The sequence below is a fragment of the Procambarus clarkii genome, chromosome 67 (genome assembly GCF_040958095.1).
Source record: "Procambarus clarkii isolate CNS0578487 chromosome 67, FALCON_Pclarkii_2.0, whole genome shotgun sequence".
Lineage (NCBI taxonomy): Eukaryota > Metazoa > Arthropoda > Malacostraca > Decapoda > Cambaridae > Procambarus > Procambarus clarkii.
In genome coordinates, this window is record NC_091216.1 from 20085148 (window position 1) to 20106816 (window position 21669).

General features: G+C 39.1%; 2 protein-coding genes across 5 annotated transcripts in view; both read right to left on the reverse strand.

Moving 5' to 3' along the window:
• Positions 1–7089, reverse strand: part of PIG-A (phosphatidylinositol glycan anchor biosynthesis class A) — a 39248-nt gene extending 32159 nt beyond the window's left edge. Inside the window, exons 1-3 of the mRNA XM_069310688.1 lie at positions 6395–7089; positions 2419–2575; positions 192–371 (exon numbers count right to left, since the gene is read on the reverse strand). Of these exons, the coding sequence (XP_069166789.1) occupies positions 192–371; positions 2419–2575; positions 6395–6417 (360 nt within the window). The 5' untranslated portion in view covers positions 6418–7089. The remainder of the gene's footprint in view (positions 1–191; positions 372–2418; positions 2576–6394) is intronic.
• Positions 7090–9927: 2838 nt separating this feature from the next.
• Positions 9928–21669, reverse strand: part of Acsl (Acyl-CoA synthetase long-chain) — an 84358-nt gene continuing 72616 nt past the window's right edge. For all 4 annotated transcript variants that reach the window (XM_045757727.2, XM_045757724.2, XM_045757728.2 and 1 more), the window contains exons 11-13: positions 20029–20166; positions 19040–19315; positions 9928–15238 (exon numbers count right to left, since the gene is read on the reverse strand). In XM_045757727.2, coding sequence (XP_045613683.2) covers positions 15084–15238; positions 19040–19315; positions 20029–20166 — 569 coding nt within the window. In that variant the 3' untranslated portion in view covers positions 9928–15083. The remainder of the gene's footprint in view (positions 15239–19039; positions 19316–20028; positions 20167–21669) is intronic.

Sequence of the window (21669 nt, forward strand, 5' to 3'; positions counted from 1 at the left end):
ACCACAGGGGTGTCATATTTTAATACAGCACAGTATGGTGGTTAAAGAAATCCCTACTACTGTATAGGTGCTGTATAGCTACAAACTCCTAACTACAAAGACTACAAAACCGTAAGTTGTGTTGTTTGTCACGTGTACATTAAATATTATTATACTGTACTGTATAAGAAAATTTAAAGAATGTACTGTACCTTAAGTCCCAAGGCCCTTGCCAGATTCATAGCTTCATGTGCCATAGTTGAAAAGGCCGAGTGACCATGAACTATGGTGACCCTTTCTCGTAAAAATATATTACGTAAAAGAGGGATGGATGTGATGAAGGTGGGAAGAACTGACTGACTGTAGAATGTCTGCATTGGGAGGTAGTAAACCTGAAATCAAACATACTGGTGATTTGCTGCAAATTCTTACAAGTTGATTATTCATCTACACAGTATCTATATGAGAATATCTGTCTGTTTCTGTCTGTCAATCCAAGGTTGGAGACTTGGTGTTAGCCTCACCCAACTATGCAGGATGAATTGTCTTGGGTATGGGAAGGATATAGGCTGGTTGAGATCAGTCTTATTGGTCTGTTCTATTGGTCCAACCAGGAGAGGGTTGGGCTCAATAGTGACCCTATGTAACTGGAGAAAGGTGGCTGGCCAAATTCCAACATTTTTCACTTGAAAAAAAGGCTTCTCCCAGAAACATGCATTCTAGTAGTTTTAATAGAAAACAAAAAACCAGCGTTGAATGTAATGAAACACCATTTTCTGGGTGAGTCCCGGAGGCTCCCCGGAGCTATCCATGGCTGATATGGATACCCTAACTATTTTGCATCAGTCAATGTGGGTGGAGTTCTAGCCTACCGGGGACCACGAGCCAGAACCTGGCCCCCTCACAGAGGCATGGGGAGCAATAGCACATAAAAATGCACATGTGATTTGGAGCATTCTATATCTGCCATCGACCGGGACAGGCACCAAGAAAGGTAAGCGCCACAAAACAAACCCCCTATTCTGGTTAACAATGAAAATCGTTAAACACCCACCTGCCTGCACGCCCACTTACCCACCTTCCAATCCACCCACCTGCCTGCTCACCCAACCACCTGCCTGATTGCCCACCCACATGTTCACCCACCTACCTGCACACCCACCTGCCTGCTCACCTACCCACCCACCTGTTCACCCACCTGTTTACCCCACTGGCCTGCACGCCCACTTCCCACCTGCCAATCCACCCACCCACCCACCTGTTCACCCACCTGCCTGATAGCCCACCCACCCATCTGTTCACCCACCTGCCTGCTCGAACCTGTTCACTCTCCAAGCCCATCTGCCTACCATCCACCCATCCAAAACCCACCTGCTTGAACCCACCTATCCCTGCCTGCCTGCCCACCCACCTGCCCACCCACTTTCCCTGCCCACCTACCAGCTAGGCAGCTAACCACCCACCCAGCCCTACACACTTCAAATCATGTGTGGTATAAAAATTGTTGGAAATAGTCCCTTTTGGACTCGGAGGTGAAAAAGTACTCTTATCCGGAACACGTGATTATCTGGCTGGGGGTCCTTCCCATATAGTCCGGATAATCGAGTGGAGACAGCACTCCCAGCTCACACGACCACCGTAAGAGCAGCACTGAAAACAATGAACAGCACTGAGACAAGACTGGAGCTGAAGCCACACAACCATGCACGATCCCATCAGCCGAGGAACTGGGGCGGGGATCGCCGGCACGAGAGTTTGGGGCTCCCCCTTCTTCCTCCCGGGGAGGGGAGAGCTGCGCAGACATGTGGCGCGACTCATGTGACGTCATGCTTGTTTGCTCGTTTTTCTTTTAGGGAGTTCTGTCCACTCGTTTGACAATTTTCGTTGTTAACCAGAATAGGAGTTTGTTTTGTGGTGCATACCTTTCTGGGTGCCTGTCCCAGTCGATGGCAGATATAGAATGCTCCAAATCACATGTGCATTTCTATGGGCCATTGCTCCCCATGCCTCTGTGAGGGGGGCCAGGTTCTGGCTCGTGGTCCCCGGTAGGCTAGAACTCCACCCACATCGACTGATGCAAAATAGTTAGGGTATCCATATCAACCATGGATAGCACTGGGGAGCTGTAGGGGCTTCCCCCAGAAATTTGGTTAACTTGAATGGGGGGGACTCCGTATAATTCAGATTACTGTATTAAGTATAGGTTCAAGGTCTTGACTCCTTTTTTCCCGATGATGGGCTATTAAGGTCTCAAAATCTGCACCAGGATAACACTAGACTCCAATGTGAAAGAGCTATCATATTATCATTACTTACACACATAAGGTTTCAAAGAGAAATGTTTCAAGTAGAATGTTTAATACTACTGAGAAAACAAGGATATTTCTACCAAAGATGCCTAATTGTGGTACAATAGTTATGAACTAAAAAATGTGTTACCTTGAGTCCATTGGTCATGTACCGGATTCCTCTTCGATCATTATATATATGAGTGAGAACAATGACTTTGTGGCCACGGCGAAGCAGGCACTGTGATAACTGAAAGATGTGCTCCTCAACTCCGCCAACATTAGGATAGAAGAAATCAGATACCATGCTGAAGATGAATGTACAGTATTACAATACAGTTCTATAAGAGTGAAGTATTTTAATTAAATATTCTCTAAAAGTTTTTTATTAAGTTATTAAAGATTAAAAACTAATAAAAATGCCTTAGTGGTTTCACTGTATTGCTTTTTTAAAAAACAAAAACAAAATTACTTCAAATTAAAAATTTACCCATTTAAAGAATAAAAATTAACAAATCCAGAATTGAATGTAATGAAATGCCTTTTCTTGGTGGGTCCCTTGATGGCTCACTGTTCATGTCTTGCCCTCCTTCAGGTGATATTGATGGGTCAAGATTCTGGGCAGTGTTTGATATGGGTGACTGGAGCCTCAGATAATCATGGTCTCCCAGATTATTGAATCTGGGAGACTATACCACTATTGAGGGTTTCAGATTCTGGTACTGGTCTCCAGTAGGCACTCTTGATTTGTTGGAGCCCTATGTGGTACCTAAGATTTGGAGGGGTTCAGGTAGGTAGTGTGGGGTGCCACCAAGTGGAGGGGGGCTCTCCCAGAAATCCAGCATTAAATGTTATGAAATGCCTCAATCTGGTAGGCCTGTTAACCAAGTTATCCATCTGGTTAGCTCCAAGCCTAAAGTACTGCACCAGGTCCCTGTGTGCCTTGAGTGGCTACAGGACACCAGCATCTGAATTTGGCCCTCTCAATAGAGGCAAGGGAATGTGAAAATACTAGATCAACCCGGGAAAAAACGAAAAACCACCAGAGATATTGTGCCCAAATCAAGCAACTGCATGAAAACATTGGCAAGCCTGACACAACACAATATCACTGCTCATTACCCGACCCCCCGATGGCTGCCCACCTCAGTCATGTGCCCAGTGTAGCTGAGACAGCATCTCTTAGTGACCTGTTTGCTTTTCCTGCTTTCCATGTAGCCTAGTGTTATCTATCCTTTTGGACTTTGATCTGCAGGGGACTGTGTGAGCATTTGTTTCAGTATTTCATGTGTATTTTTTTTAGCCTCCCTAATATGTAAGCCTAAAGTCTTATTCAACTTGACAATCTGTCGCTAGAGTTCCTTTTTCAAGTTGTGATGTTCATGCGTTCTATTAGTACATCCATCTTGGGAGAGATTCAAATCATGATAAGTATTGAAGAATAAGGTTTTGTATATATAAATAGTAAAAGGAAATGTGTGAAGCAAGTGGAATTTGTCATCAGATTGGCAACCTTACCCTATATAACCCAAAGACCCATGGGTGGCTACACTATTTGGATATAGGCTAGATACGAAAGTTAATACTTCACACTGCTTGGGATTTTCCTTTTTATCAAGTTTATGCTTTTATTTATTTTTCCTTTTTATTTTTTATTTCCATTTTTTTTTTTATTGTACTGTATCCCTATATGACCACCCTAGTTCTGGTCATATTGCCAAATTGCTAAATATTGTCATACTCTGGTTTCATTTCAGGTCATTGTCTCTTTTCCAAATCACTCCAACCAAAAATAACCATAGTCTAATAACATAGCATTAAATGGAGAAACATACTACAATGCCATAGTGCTTGAATGAAAGTGAAGGAAAGACCTTCATTCAATTGATATGTGTAGATGTATTAAAAACCACATTTTTGGATGTAACCTACATCCAATCTTAAGGTACAATATACAATGTTCTGAGCAAAGATTCTAGGAGTTTGCATTTATAAATCTGGCAAAGCACCTCACTTGGCATCCATCATTAGATGTCATTAGATGGGGAAGCATAATCACAACGACATCTAATGATAGACGCCAAGTAAGGCGCTCTGCCAGATATATAAATGCAAACTCCTAGAATCTTTTTCAGAACATTATATACAGTACCTTGAGGAAGGATGTAGGTTACATGCAAAAATTTGGTTTTTAATACATTTACACATATATTGGGTCTTTCCATCACCTTCATAACATTAAATAATAAAGAATCTACCCTAACCTCATTTACACTATCAGAAAATTTTGAGAAGTGTAGCTAAATGGAACATAAGAAAGAGAAGAGATGGGTGGGTGTTGGCTGGCTGAGTGGCTTCTCCTCTCTCTCTCTCTCTTTTACATACATTCATACACTTTAAGCTTATATTGAGGTCCCATCAAGGTCAAACTACTCAGCCCATTCTCCTAAGGTTTCAAAACATCAAGAAATTGCCATACTAAAATCCACTTATCCTAACATACCAGAGGACCCAAAACAGAAAACGGGACAGTATGTCAAGTTTGTGAGCTGTTACCATTTTCTAGTATGAACATTTATGACCTTAGGTAGAGTATACATCAAAATGCGACATTCTATTAGGATGGGTTGAACTACTGACCCTTCCATGGGATGCAACCCTACAACAGTTGCCTAACTCCCAAGTATCTATTTATTGCTAGATAAACAGAGGAATTAAGTGAAAGGAAACAGGACCAACCATTTCTGCTCAAACCCAGGATACTCGATTATGAATAAAAAATGAAGCCAACTGTACTATGACCCATACATTGTTTTTCTGCGTTGTTCCATAAGGTATTGTTAAGAAAGCAGTTGTTCAAAATTAAAAAAATCTTTTACTTCTACATTTCTCATTTTACTGATTTACCTTTAAAATGGGTGACTTGACCTGATATCCCATGACCTCATATTTCCTGTACACCAACAAACATTAAGATATGTAAAGAATAATTATAATTGTTATTAAATGTTAGGCCAGCAAGCATTTTGATATGGATGTACTTATTGGATTTCTTGGCGAGTGCTGCATTATTTTTTTAAACTTTCAGTAAGAGGATTGACCTATGGAAACCAGTTGAACAAAACAAAAATCAACTAAGTTTTGTGGTGCTTTTGCCAATGTAAATATTGGGTATGAGCAAATAATTTTCCGATTGTCAAAACTGCATATACATTGTTATGTTAGGATGCATTAGTTAAAGATTGGGCTTAGTTAGGTTAGGTTATTTTGGGTAAAATTAGATTAGGATGGGTAAGGTTAGGAAGGTTTTAAAATCCGTTGGTGAACTGCCTTGTATACAATGTGAATTGTATCTGGCGAACATACAAGACATGTGTCACACTGTACACATATGGCTCCCCAACAGATTTTAAAACTTAACCTAACTCAAACCAACCTAATGGAATATAATTAAATACATCCCAATCTAACAATGCATATGGTTTAGACAATCATAAAATGATCTGTGTCGAAATGACTTGTGTACGAACTTACCACACACCAATATGCAGTGCGAGGTTGTTAGGCTAAGCTGTACAATTTCCATGAAACTATATACTGGTGATATAGGCTCTGCAGTGTCCCTAACATCAACCCCTGTCTTAGACTCACATACACTTATATAAAGAATAAACAAATCCTGTGATACTTTATTTATTTACTTATTTATATACAATAAGGTACATTGGGTTTATGAGAGTAGAGACTTGAAGTTTGTTAGTTAGTTTAGTTTAGTTCATTTATTATGCACCCCATACCCATCTTGTGGGCGGTAGTGGAAAGGGTTACAGAGGCACATAATGGGCTCAGGGACTGAACCCCACAATTCATTTAGCTAAGCAAGTTACAATCTTGATGAGCTAGTTACAAAATTCAATATAAGTCGTCATATCAACAATGGGTTCGAGATCGACCTCAAGTACAGGTTCTAAATTAAGCAATTGACACTTGAAGTTTTACATTCTTGTAAAGCCACTAGCAAGCATAGCGTTTCGGTCAGTGTTTTACTTCATCCAAAACCTCCCGTAATTGTAAGCCTACACAACATTTAAATTTAATCCAACAATAAAATAACAAACTAGCTTTACCAAATAACATGTCGGACTTCCATAAACTCGTGTTGTGATCCTTTCTCTTATCAATATGTTGGTTGGGTGAAGGTTGACGATACGTGCGGCTGTCATCCAGTTGTTGTTGTTATGGTCCCTCTCTTGTTATTGTCTCAGACCCTGTTGGAATATAACCAGTCTGTCAATCGGGTCAACCCAAGTGTTGCGTTTCCATGCGTTTCCAAAAGGGTCGCCCATGTTGGAATCGGTGAACGCCCTAGTAATATTGTTGAAAACATCTTAATAACTTATTAAACCAAAGGTCTTTTTATGTCAGAAGAACGGCAGAAACTAGATCTATATATGAAAACTCTTTCAGGACAAAATTTAAAGTAAAACTAGATTATGTAAAACTAGATTAAAGTAAATTTATGTTTCTATCTTTCTTGAGACGTATAAAAATCTTACGTTTATTAACGATTCTGCGTGAAATAAGCATTGTTCTGAGATGAATATTGCGGATTTCCGGCTCTACGACCGATGAAAAATGCAACTTTTATACAACTACAAATATCTTTAGTTTTACTTTAAATTTTGTCCTGAAAGAGTTTTCATATATAGATCTAGTTTCTGCCGTTCTTCTGACATAAAAAGACCTTTGGTTTAATAAGTTATTAAGATGTTTTCAACAATATTACTAGGGCGTTCACCGATTCTAACATGGGCGACCCTTTTGGAAACGCAACACATGGGTTGACCTGATTGATATATGGGTCAGATTCCATTAAGGTTCGGAACATTATTGTTGCTGGGCTGGGGGCAGCTCCAGCACAGGTCTCTATGTGTCACGTCAATCACTCCAGTAAAAGGCAAATGATTTATGTGTTTTGAAGGGATACTAGAGTCAATAAACTTATTTAAATTTAATTTTCAATTTCAGTCACTCCAGTAGTTATTCTACTTGATGGCACGTGCAGTTTGCATGACTCCATCCGGTCTCTCGATGCAATCAACTTTTTTAAAAGATCAAAAAGGGAAGGGAGTATCACCTCTGGCTGGTAGAAGGGGACCTTAGCCTCGGAGTAAACCACGCATAACGCATTGGAGGGAATGTTTAGGTCCCCTCCAATACAATTTCTGTGCTTTTCTTCAATCCCCGACCGCCGTTCAAGTGATAGGGGAACCATTCCTTCCCCTCCGTCTCATCCCCAAATCCTTATCCTGACCCCTTCCAAGTGCTGTAAAGTCGTAATGGCTTGGCACTTTCCCCTTATTTTTTTATACATCCTACCACCCCCTTCTTTTTGTGTATTTTTTTGTGCTTTATTATGTATTTGAAGGTTATGGAATACCCAATTCCTTGAGAAATCCCAAGGAACTCTTACCCCAAGGGCCATGCGTCTCAGACACTATGGGAAATAGCCACTGCTTTTCCCAAAAGCGGTGGGTTTTCTGTGAGAAGAAAACGTATTTCTAAGAGTTGCGTCTAACCGTCTAAGCTGTGCGCACACAGAGCGGGGGTTCTTAAAAGTGGCGCGCAGACTCGGCGACCCCTGTTCACCCTCCTCCGCAGCCGCTTCACATCAGAGTGATTTTGGTATTTCCCTGTAGTTGGCCGCCCCACCTGCTTGATCAGCATCGAAGCGTATGTCAGCCAGGGTGGATACGCACGTATAGTCCTACACCAGCTGTCTGCCCCTTTTCCAAGGGTATATAGTGATGCCATCAGGGCGAAGTGCTGGGTCATTCGGGTTTTGGTCCCCTAGGATGCGAGGTTTTCTCTCCGCTGGGCACTGAGCTGAGACGAGGCTCCTCTTGATGACATCATTGACCTCGTTGTGTCTTGCATGCCAGCCCTGTGATTCCGCAATGCAACCCATGCAGCCCATATTGGTCTGCTTCCACCCTGTTGCAAATGCACTTGTATTCAATGTGAATTGGGGCACCAAGGCGGAGGGCCACTGCTTCACGAAGGGATTCTGGATCTAGACGCCACATTTATACTTGGCGCCACCAACAGCTAAACACAGAAAACAACTACCTCGTCGCAACACCAAGGATCAGCTGACGCCATAAACACAACACACCGCCCTACGGTGCGGCAAGTCTCCCTCTAACACACACCTCTGTTTTAATCACCGTTCCTCTATCTACAGCACAACGCAACAAGCACCTTGGTAGCTCCGATCATCTTCAACATAAACGCGTCCAACAACATCAGTACTGGTGCAGTCATCGGGAGGACAAACCCTTCATGCAAACTGCACCTACTATCAACAAGAAAGGATCTAGACGCGGCCCATTGCTGAGATGGGTATTGCCAGGAGGAAGTCTCATGCATGGGGGACATGCACTGCTCTGAGGCGGGCTTTCTCCTTGTCTAATGTTGCGGTGCTGAGCCTGGCATCAGCTACTTTTTCCACTATTGGGTGGTCCCAGCTGGACTGTTTATGTTATTTTGTTGGCTCTATAATAGGTGCTGGGGCTGCAAGAGCATCCTGCTGATTTGAACATTCAGTGAAAGCAGGATCGCATATTCCTGCTGAATCACTCAGGGTTTCAGGTAGGATATCTCTGACGAGGTCGTGCAATGCATGGGAGGAGGAAAGGAAGGCTGGTAGAGCAATCTGAGAGGCTGTGCGGACACCAAGGCCGCCGAGTCTTACAGGGAGGGTTGCTTGCTCCCACTAAGAGTCGTCCAATGGCAGGTTCAGGACTTTCACCAGCATGGACCTCAGATCAACATATACATACATATATGCATGCGAACAAGCCTGAATGGTCCCCAGGCATATATGCAACTGAAAACTCACACCCCAGAAGTGACTCGAACCCATACTGCCAGGAGCACTCTGCAACTTGTGTACAGGACACCTTAACCACTCGACCATCACGACCGGACAAAAGATGATGGTAGCCGAGGCTAATTCCCCATCATCCCGCTGACACACTGATGATAATCTTGGGCATGGTATTTTATCAAATCACCTCATTCTTTGGGGCACACATGAGGAACACAAATGCGAACAAGCCTGAATGGTCCCCAGGCATATATGCAACTGAAAACTTAACACACATATACATCAGTTGCATATATGGCTAGGGACATATAATGTGCAATAAGCATATTATTAAGCAATAAGCATAATATATGCTTATTGCTTTTCTAATGTCCCTCAATATAATCGAGTCCAATTACCCTCACCTTGTGTACTTTCTGCTCTCTTATTGGCATCTAGAATATTAGTGCTTTTTGAATATCCTAAGACACAGATGGTGCTACAGTCGTAATGGCTTGGTGCCTTTTTTTGATAATCTCATGCCTCTACCTTGTTGACATATTAAATGTTTGAATATAGAGTTTTGTCTTACCTGGGCCAGTACAAATTTCTGCAATTCCTTTAATTTTGCTGTTTTAAACTATTCAAGGTTTCCTTACACTAGTTGTTGCTCAATTTGTCATTTCCCTTCAGGGGTCTAAAGGCAGCAGATGCCACTTTGGTAACTTGATATAAGCAACTATCATTATCTATATACTGAGGGAAAACAAGGATTTAAACAAATTAAAAACATTTAATGTTAATTTTTTTAATAATGCAAAAAAATATACCTTTCATTTAAATTATATACATTTTACTTTTTCAAGACAATTCAATACATTCTATCCCCTTCTTTATTTACCAAATTTGTATATGTTGTATTAATCCATTGCTATGACTATCCATGATTTATCATCTCATTCCATATTTTACTACATTGAACTTATACAATTAAACACTAATGTTTTTAAGTTCCATAAATATCTTGGTGATGTGTGCAATAATATCACATGCATTAAGAACTAATCCTTACAATAGTATACATGTACAGTACATACACGTACACTGAAATATGTTAGAATTTAACAATTAAATTGCAAATTTAAACTATTATTTGCTCAGGAATAAATGTCTATAATGCACAATACATTTTTTTCTTTCTTTATTTCTACAGTCACTTATACACACTAGTCGGTTTTAACTAGAATACATTACTTCGTACACGTGTGGTGCTGTGGCCTCCCGAGTCCACATATTGATGATACAGGACACGGAAAGTTAAGTAACTAATCCTAGAGGAATGAAGTCTCATCTTTGAACAAAACAGCATGGATCATAAAAATCTTGAAACAAATAGTATTTATGTACCACAATTACATATGTGGTACAAGAGTCTTGTACCACGTACTGCCTTAGTACTGTATTAAAGAGCCAGATTTACAGCAGTGGCCCCATGTGACAACTTTTATCGAGGATACATACAGTTAATCCCCAAAAATTATTTTCTAGATCTTCAATTCTGTAGTTATTCACATTGACACTCAGGTCTGTCATTGAGAGAAACAAAATCTGAGTAAAATAAATGGCAACAACAAATCAGACTGCACTGACAGGAATCTGCAGAGCTAATAAAACAAATTGTATCCTGGTTAAGAAAGAAAATCACCCCCTATAATTTAAAGTTTGCATTATTATCTTATATACTACTTTATTATACAGAAACTTTCAAATAAAAAATTAGAAATACTAAAAAACACTTGGCATACTAAGTAATTTACTTTTGAGAATGCAAATAAATTGTCCTTCATTATCCAAACAAACTTTTCAACTAATTTACTTCAAACATAACTGTCCTTATGATATACCATTGTTATAAAATTCCAGGTCCAAATAGTATCAGACAATTGTCATGACTAGTGAAGATGGATCCATTATATCACAAGTGCACTATAATTAAAGGCCTTCAACAGTGGTAGTAATCTATGCCATACTGACACCATACCAGACACCTTCACTGAAGAATGTCAAAATAAACACCTCCAACCTATGACTGACTACAGGACTGAATGTCTCGTGTACTTCAGTTATTATATACTTGAAGACAAACCCTTTGGTGATATATGATTAGTTATTATCTATTAGAGGTTGATAAGCATTGCTGTACATCTGTAGTAGTTTTTCTAAAGTTGCATAAAATAATGAACTTCAATAATTTTTCCTGATATAAAGAGGCTTTAGAGATAAGAATTGTAATAACATTTTGATCAATTTGCATTAAAAAAAATAGTTTAACGAATGCAATAATGGCAATAACTCTTCAGTGAGAGCAACTGAACCAGATGAGAAAACTGTGTGGGGGAAGACAGGGGTCATAATGGGGTGAAAAAAAAAGTATATACATGAGAAGTAATTAAACAACAGAGCAGAGTTTTACAACACTACAGAGTACCTTGTGGTGTCACATTGAACAGTTTTTACTATCACAACCATACACAATAAAGAGGCCACATAAATACGTTGTCTCATGGATGACAAGACCACATAATTTACAAACCTGAAATCCACAAGGAAGCTATTCACTTTTTTCTTACAGTAATAGCAAAACCAGACAAATGTGCATTTCAAAGCTGACCAACAAATAATCATATTGCGAGTATTATGCAGTATATGAATACAGCAGTATATGAATACAGCAGTATATGAATACAGCAGTATATGAATACAGTATTATATTTTAAAATCTCATCATTATTTTATTACAATTTGCTGAGAAACCACAATAATGTAGGTAATCACATTTCAATCACCTGGATTATTGAAACTTCGAACTAGGGTTGCAAAAACACGAACCCACCACTCTACCGACTATACTGTGGACATTTTTTTTTTTTAAGTATCTATAGTATTACTTTCAAAGTATTAATTTTACTTACAAAGTAGAATGGTATCTGCAGAACCTATTATGTGCATGAAGGCAGGGATTACCCTTTACTGGTCCCAGTGAGTCAATACCTCATGGGGATTACTCTCTACCAGTCACGTGGAGTGGGTATTACTCTCTACCAGTCATATGGGGTGGGGATTACTCTCTACCAGTCATGTGGGGTGGGGATTACTCTCTACCAGTCAAGTGGAGTGGGGATTACCAATTATGTGGAGTGGGGATTACTCTCTACCAGTCATGTAGGGTGGGGATTACTCTCTACCAGTCATGTGGGGTGGGGATTACTCTCTACCAGGCACATGTAGTGGGGATTACTCTCTACCAGTCATGTGGAGTGGGGATTACTCTCTACCAGTCATGTGGAGTGGAGATTACTCCCTACTAGTCACAAAGTGGGGATTGCTCTCTACCAGTCACATGGAGTAGGGATTACTCTCTACCAGTCATGTGAGGTGGGGATTACTCTCTTCCAGTAATGTGGGATGGGGATTACTCTCTACCAGTCACATGGAGTAGGGATTACTCTCTACCAGTCATGTGAGGTGGGGATTACTCTCTACCAGTCATGCAGTTATAATGAAGAATATTATTAAAAAGTTTGTAGGATGCAGGCGTGTCATTTTATATGATAAGCAATCTACTTGCTAAGAAATGACCCATCTTTTCCTCCGCCTGTCTTAGGTAAGGCACCTGTTGAGAACGTTTCACTTCCTACACTGTCAATAATGCTACTTGTGTTCTGGGACATTTCTCATTTAGTGAACATGTATAATAACCATGATGGTTTAGTAATGGTAAGGTAAATCAGGGGAAAGCGCCAAGCCATTACGACTATATAGCACTGGGAAGGGGTCAGGATAAGGATTTGGGGTGGGAAGGGGGAAAGGAATGGTGCCCCAACCACTTGGATGGTCGGGGATTGAATGCCGACCTGCATGAAGCGAGACCAGTATGGTTGTATAGCACTGTTTTTGTCATAGAACATTCAAAGAGTTCCTAGATAACACACTACATGTCCTCTCCTTAAGGCACAACAGATTACATGATCTTGATAGGTAATTAAATATTTATCCATTATACTGCAATGTAGATGGTGAGCAAGTGCTCAGCAATTGCATCTACTTCAATTTTCAGTTACATTTACCCAGTAAACAATTCTGAGCATGAACATAATTAATGATTATATATATATATATATATATATATATATATATATATATATATATATATATATATATATATATATACACATATATATACATATATATATACACATATATATACACATATATATACACATATATATATATATGTATATATATATACACATACATACATTACATACATACACACAGGATATAATCTTTACAATTTTATTTGAAACAAATAGGAGCTACCGTAAATAAATTACATATAAAAATTACAGTAAACTAAGTTGTAGTTATAATAATTATATATTATTATAAGAGCTACAGTAAATAAATTATATAAAAAATTACAGTAAATTAAGTTGTAGTTATTATAATTATATATTATTATAACTTCCAACAAGTGCTAAAGACCAAGTTTCTGACCTATGCTTTTAAGCATGCTTTACCAATTGGGAACTTTATTCAGAATCCCTGTCAATTCTGGCATCATTCTTATTGTCATTTTAATGCAAACCCAACATTACTTGCAGTAACTGTTCATATTATAAAGTTGTGGATCAAAGGATTTCCACACACGTGCACACACACAATTATAAATAAAGAGGATGGAGAAATAAACAAGATAGCCACAAAGAAATGCTACAGGACTTATAAATGTAGTGCTGATATCTTAGGGATAAACTGAGGGAATGACTGAAGAGATTTAGGGTATACCAAAGTGAGTGGACTGATGGACAACTTTCATGGATTTCATGTTTTATCATGATAGAGGAATGTGCTGGGCTTGTTATTGTCCCAAGAAAGGATCATATAATAACCTAGATAAATGGGATAGACCTCAAAGCAGTCGAGGTTTAGCATGACAATAGTGAATGACAACAGTCCACAAAACTTTAACTGACTTTTGCACATAATAAAATCCGTAGTGTTACTATAGAAAAAAGACAATCTCAGATTAAGGACACCGACTGTGGCATCTTAATGATAGGGATTCGAGTAATATTCTTCACCATCAATAACCTTTGTTTTTGTAAACTGGTCTGCATTATATGATGCTGATTATTATTAAACTAGATAGAAAAAATTACAATTTGACTTTTCTAAACTTTTAATTAAGGCAGGAAACTAGCTGATGATAAAAAAATGTTACTGAAACGTATGGTACAAATTGTACCTTCAATATTGAATATTTAACTCAATTATACTATTGAAAATATGGTAAATGACCTAAATTAATTGCCTTGAGCAACTGAGAATCTTTAAGAGAATGCCCTTATAAAGTTTCATTCTTCAGCTGATCATCACATTGTGAAATACATAAAAATGTTAATTCATTTTCAAATAGTTACAGAAAATCTGGACCTAAAATAGCTCTTCCTGAGTTAATATGGACCAAAGCACAGCCACTTTTAACACTTTCCTGACTTGTTCCATACCTACTTCTTTTAGTTTATTATGGCTACAATTCCAGCCATAACCCATAGAGAGAGTAACGAAAGGCAACTATTGCACTTGTGCTAACAAACTCTGCTAACAATTGTCCATGACAAAACAAGGAAAAGAAGCAGGAAAAAATTTATTTGTTCATTTAAGATGTGGGAACCGAGTCAAAAAACTTTTGACTGTACATGGGAAATAGAAAAAAATTAAAATTGAAATAATTAAAACAATACCACCCTGTAAATCAGTGAAGTTTATTATTGTACTACCACAATTATTATAAGATGAAATAACTTATACAATAACTGGCACAATTTTCAATTTAAGCTATAAACAAATCCTAATACTTAATTTACAAGGAATACATTAGAACTCTATGATGCATACATCCGGTGTATTTCATTTTTATATTTTATTTCAATACTTTTCCGCTTGAGCTTGAATGAAGCCGTTACCAAACCAGTGTCGGGAGTCCACAATTCTGTGGCCAGATATGCTGCACTTGGTAACTCAAACTTCTCCAACTTAGCTGTAAAAAATTACAATTTTATTTGTATATTTTATGACATGTGGGAAAATAAAATGAAAAGGATAATCAATATCACAGAAATACTGGCATTGGTTAGAAAGCTAATATAGGAAGAACAGCTTATTAATTATTGGAATGCGAGTTATAAATGAGGTTTGACAAGCATGAAGTTTATGGTATTTTATCACCTTACTGGAGAAAATACTCTTACCCTGGTCCACAAACCATTGTGGACCCAAAGACATGATTCTGCTTAAACCCATATTTTGTTGCCACGTTTCTTTACAATTGTGTAACATTATGGGAAAGGGAAAACCCTATGCTTGGGGCAGTTACTGTATTGAAAATATTTATACTGCACAGGATTTCTTTGCTCAAATGGCCTACCATTTTCCCACCAGCATTCTTCATTTTGGGTTTAAGGTAGGTTTCATCCATGGGTGTGTTCAGCCTACTGTTTGGGGGTTGATGGCGTGTTTAAGCTGCCTGTTTAAGCAGACTGCTTATTAAGTAGCAGCTACATAGCAGATTTATGCAGTTCTGTTCTGTGAGCGATGTGGAGTTTAGCTGTGTGTGCACATTTCTGTGCTACGAATTCCACAATCTCCTTTGCTAGCTTCCCTTCCAGTTTATTCTTCCATTCAACCTACTGGTTTTTCTGCTTTCTTGCTGGCTCAGAGATTGCAGAGTGTAATTCCCTCTGGCCTTGAAAATGCTGCTTGTTTTCAAGTTTCTGATTGTTAATTTTTTTAAGGGGGCCCAAATCATGTTTTTGGCTATTTTTTCAACAGTTTTCTTTGCTATTAGATATTCTAGATTATTAGCTACATTGTGAACTTTATTTGAAAGAAATTTGTCAAATCTTAAGTACTGTATTTTTTTCCAAGTGGTATCAACTACCCAAAGAAATCTGGCAATGTCTGCGAGTTGCCAACTACTATTTTTTCAATTAACCCTAGCTCATAAGCAGATTAATTAAATAGAAGTCGTAGGAATATATATACAAAGTTATATAATTAAAACAAATATTGTTGAGGATTTGTGATGCTAAAATTTTAAGCAGGAAAATTCAAATTCCAAGAACCCAATTTTTCAGTTATTTCTAAAGTTGTTAATGGATTTTGACAAAAATTTGCAGCAGAGTACACAACTCGGCAGGATTTACAACAATGATAAAGCATATTTTGAAAAATGTTTTTGTAAAAGACATTAAATGTAAATGCCTCTTTCTGGACGAGCCCCAATGGCTTCCTGTAGCTGGCTCACAGAGATTGGTCTATACAAACAGGTCACATCAGACACAGAAGTTCTGTTTGACCTACCGGGGACCAGAGCCAGAACCTGGTCCCCCTCACTTAGGCACACAGAGCGAGTGACAATTCGCCACTACACTGGGAAAGCAGCCACTAAGTCAGTGAAGCTTTACAAACAACTGGAAGAAAAACAAAGACCTAAGCCTCTAAATCACCAAACAACAAAATCATTTGATTGACACAGAATAAGAGAAACATTCAAAATTAACGTGAAACTCATAGTGCCGAATGCTACCACCAAGCAGCCTGGCTTCAACATGCAGCCATCTTCCTTACTCGGTTCATTTGCTGATGCCAAGCTGGACAGTAATGTTCTGGGTCTTTCAGATGTGGCAAGCCCCTCTACATCAAGCTAAGTGCCAGCCATCCTTGGATTTATTCCTGCCAGGGAGCATTTGCTTTGTACTGTACTTTGTTTTTGTTTAAAATTTTGCTTCACATACATGTTTTCTATCCAGCTTCTTGTGTGGGTTTGACTTTATTGTGCTCTGGGCTGCATGCACTCTGTTTCTTCCTAGGATGCCTGCTAGCACTGCTCCTGAATCGACAGAGATCTTCTCTGGTGTGTTTAGGAGTTCACTCGAGAGGTCAGGCCACAAGCGAGGATCTCGCTTAGGGTTGTTCACTTCTCTTTGACTGATCTGTTTTGGCCCTTGGTGGGAGGCATTCTCTTGGTTGTCCTGGGGCATTCTGGGACGCGTGCGTTTGTGTACATGATACGTCACGGGCGCCAGTCGTAGCTGCATTGTTGGAGTGTTGTCTTCAGCATTTGCCATATGTATCAGGGGGTTTCCAATCCCCCGTCCCTCTCTCAATTGTAATATCTTTTTTCTTAATTTGCTGTTTAAGGTGAGAAGTCTTATACCAAATAGGATTGTTTTGTACAGTTAAGCATTGTTGTAGTCTTTCCAGCAAGGTTTTGGCATCGACCTTTCAAGTTTTCCTTTCCTTCTGTGTAAAGTCTTTTCTCACATTTAACCTTCCCATGCTCTGTTGCAACCTGCTTGGTCTGTTGATAAGGTTCTATAAGTTTTATTCCTCATTCTTAGATTGACTTAATGCATTCTTTCCCCTCACTTTAGCTATTGTACAGGTAAAAGGGCCAGTAAGCTTCACATTGCTTTAGTATATGGGATTTGTTTTTCCATGGAGAAACTTTTTTCTTCATCCTAACCTTAGTTTCCTTGCAAAAAAAAAAAGAATCTCATTACCATAGTTTTTTTGCAGAGTTTAACATTATTATTCAGATTCAGGTTTTATGCTCATGAATGCATAATACTCTTCACCTGATCGCTTTGCTCTCATATTACATAGTAACATATAGACACTTGTCATTTAACAGGTTATTCAACCCAAAGGGCATTCCCTTACCCAAAATCTGTCTCAGCTACCACATGGGTTGGTTAAATTATGTCAGCATTAAGCATACCCTAAGGAGCAGGAGTCAAGTCATTTTTCCCATCACCAAAGCCTTCTTCTCTGTCAAGTCTTACATCAAGATTTTAACTAAATTTCCAGCAGACTAATAGAACATTTGTGGAACAGGAAGTACCTTTAAGAATTCCCCACCTAGGTTGCCCTGTGTGACTCTAGGCAGACTTTTGTCACAGAACTACTTCAATGGAAATGGAACACTCCTTGAACAGGACCCTTGAACATTCCTCTGCAGCACAAGTGAGTTTTTATGTCTTTTAGAGTCTTACTGTAGCAAGCAGTCAATTGTAAGTGTTCAGATATAAGAGTTTTAGTTACTTTAACATTCAAAGCACATTTGAGTGCAAAATCATTCAGATGTTCCAGATCCATCCTTTGTTGCCCCCTTTTCCCAAGGGACATAGTGGGAAAGCTTGGGTCATGAGACTTATAAGTGGGCATGGTGGTGCTGCTGCATAATGATTGTCAACGGGGGTCAGGCAGGTCAACCCATAGTTAGTGAGAACCCTCAATGATCACCTATGATGCCAAGAGAAGGTTCGGAAGAAATTGAGTTCTGTTGGTCATTCTAGGCAAGACTGAGTATTCTCATATAACCCCGCTACAACTGTTTGAAAAATACCCAGTTAACGGATTCTGCCCAGAAAAATGTTTTACATATTGACTCAAAGCCTTATTTTTGGCACTTCTTTATAAATATACACATAAATCTTGTTAAATAATAATAAAAAAATATGGATGTTAGATAATTAAAGAGCTTAAATTATAAAGTTCTGCCATATTAGGCTAGTAGTATGTTACTGCAGTATAAAATAGGTTATGAATTTGAAGCCACTGAATCTGGATCTTTAACTACAAACAAATTAATTATTCATCATATGTCTTGGCCAACAACTGTTCAGCTTACAGGTATTCACAATATTATATAATGATAAATTATTGAATAATTTACTTAAATTACAACTAATTCTAGAGATACACATAATGGCACAAATAACATCCATATAGAGAAGTGCATAGTCTTGATATACAGTACTATATTAACATCACAAACCTCTCTTTCCTGTTGCCAGAAGTTCTTCTAGTATAGCCTTGTTTATGTCAGCATCTAAACATAACTTCTCTCTACGAAGATCTTGCTTTCCTAGAGAACGTGCCAAGTCTTCCAGATTTTTTTGCACAGGACTGACAATAGCAACAATATTATTCTTTGTAGGGTCAGCGTAAATACACACATTGTCTATATAAGGAGACACTTTTAGCTCGGCTTCCACTTTCCCAAGTGAAACGTACTCTCCAAATTGCAGCTTCACAAGGTCTTTTTTACGATCTAAGAGAAAAAAAGGGAAAGGGAATAAAAACTAAAATTCCTTTTGAGAAGATTGAGAAGGGGGTTCCCAGTTATGCCTGGGTCTCTTCCACCCCTTTTCCCCCCTCTCTCATCCCCTATCCACACCTCATCTCTCTTTCCCCCCCCCCCCCCTCTCTTTTCAAACATTCTCCCTTCACATTCCCTCACTTGAAACATTCCCCCTTCATGTTCCCCTCACTTGAAACACCCCCACTTCAAGTCCATCTGCAAAGTTGGGTGAGGCTAGTCACAAACATCTGGCTTCCAGCTTTAGACAACCATTCTTTCTTACAGATATAGATGGATAGTTAATAATAAGCGTATCTAGCTCCTCATATTACAGTATGGAACAATGAACTCTCATCTTGCCTGACTATAGCACATGGTTACTGGTTAAGGAACTTTCATAACCACTGATACAAGTGATAAACAAACCATTCAAACATCCTTCACTAGGAAGAGTAATAATTCAGAAAGCAACCAAAATGCTGCGGTTATTAACTGCACTTAGTTTGCAAAATGAAAATAATAACATTCTAAGTGCCAAGAGTTATTATGACAAAGACTATTGTAAAGTGCATTGGACTAGTATTCTTATGTTTGCCACAACATTGGTTCGTTTACTGTGAGACAAAGACTGTAGTCAAAGATCCTCATTTCAATTATCTATCGTTCGTACAACAGTTACTTACCTATAATCTTCAGTGAACCATCACTGTCAAATTCACCAATATCACCAGTACGAAACCATCGACGACCGTCTTCATCACAGAAATCTTCCTTTGTTTTTTCTGGATTTTTATAGTAGCAAACTGCAATATTTGCTCCTCCTAATTAAAAGAAAAAATTAATTAACTTTTGAAGATACATCAATGCAAAAATCAATGTACAGTAGTTTGAAGATGCAGTAGACTCTTGATTTTTTAGCAGAGATATGTTCCTAAAGACCCTGTTCAGGTATAAAACTGAAACAACAAAGTATTTAGTTAAGGATATGGTAAAAACCCAGTGTTCAACATAATGAAATTCCTCTTTCAGGAGAAGCCCTGGTGGCTCCCTGAAGCTATCTTGCTGTTATTGTTCCATAATAAAAAGGTCACATTAGTTGCAGGAGTTCTGTTTAGCCTACTGGGGACCAGAGCCAGAACCTGTCCCCCCCCCCCCTCAGAGATGCAGGGAGTGAGTGACAATTTGTCACCCCACCAGGAAAAAGTCTGTATAAAGTCAGTAAAGCCTTACAGACAGCTGGATGGTTCACAGAAAACAAAGTCTCAAAACTGCCAAACAACTCTGCAAATGACTTACACAGATCAAGGAATCACTAATTAGTTTAAAACTTGTTAGTACCGATTACAATCATCAGGCGACCTAGGCCCAACCCTCAGCCAGCTCCCCAGCTGTTAACGAACAACCCAGTGATGAACCAATGAACCTGTAGAGAAGAAATAATCAGGGTGTCAATGGGGCTCCTCCAGAAAGAGGCATTTCATTACATTTAATGCTGGGTTTCTGGGAAAGCGCCTAATGACTCCCTGAAGCTACTAACCACAGAGAACAAAGACTTACCAAGGAGGAGAGATGGCAGGCACTAGGATGAAGAAGAAAACCCAGGCTGGGGAAGACACCCCAAAGCAACACATGATCAACTGGAACCAGAAACATTGACTCAATACATATCAGGCTGCCAGAATCCTGGAGCACTAATATCACCCCAAGGCATGTTGAAGAAGACCAAAGCCAAAGCAGCATATTTGCCATCATCATGGGCTAGAGAGCAGACCACAGGCTGACTAGATTTAACAACACTCTGGATAACCTGAGCAATGCGAGCCTTGGAACAGGGGACCAGTGCAAAAGGATCAATCAACAAGGAATCCACCGAGGCATAACTGGTGGCCAACAGGCACGTGAATTAGGTTCTGGGAGTTGTTCTACTCCCCTGGGCCTGGGTTGGTTTGTAAGAACTTGGTCCAACAGGTGGTTGCCTGGAGTGGCCCACAGGCCCACACATCCACTACAACCCAGTTGGTCCAGCACTTCTTGCAGAAGTGCTGTTTTTTCTTGAAGATTTCCACTTTTCTTATAGAAATATTTCCACTTATTTCTTATACTTGCTAGGAGAATACTGAACCAACAATCACCAAAGGTCCTCCTCCAGAATCTCATTCTTCACCAAAAAAGTGTTAGGCTGTAAATGAACAAACCACCCACCAGGGTCAAAATAACTGAACCCATACCTCCAGAGAGGAGCTTGAAGCTCCCCAATCCTACAGCTGGAGATGAAAACCAACAAAAAAGATAACCTTGAGAAATATATCAAGAGATGAATGGGA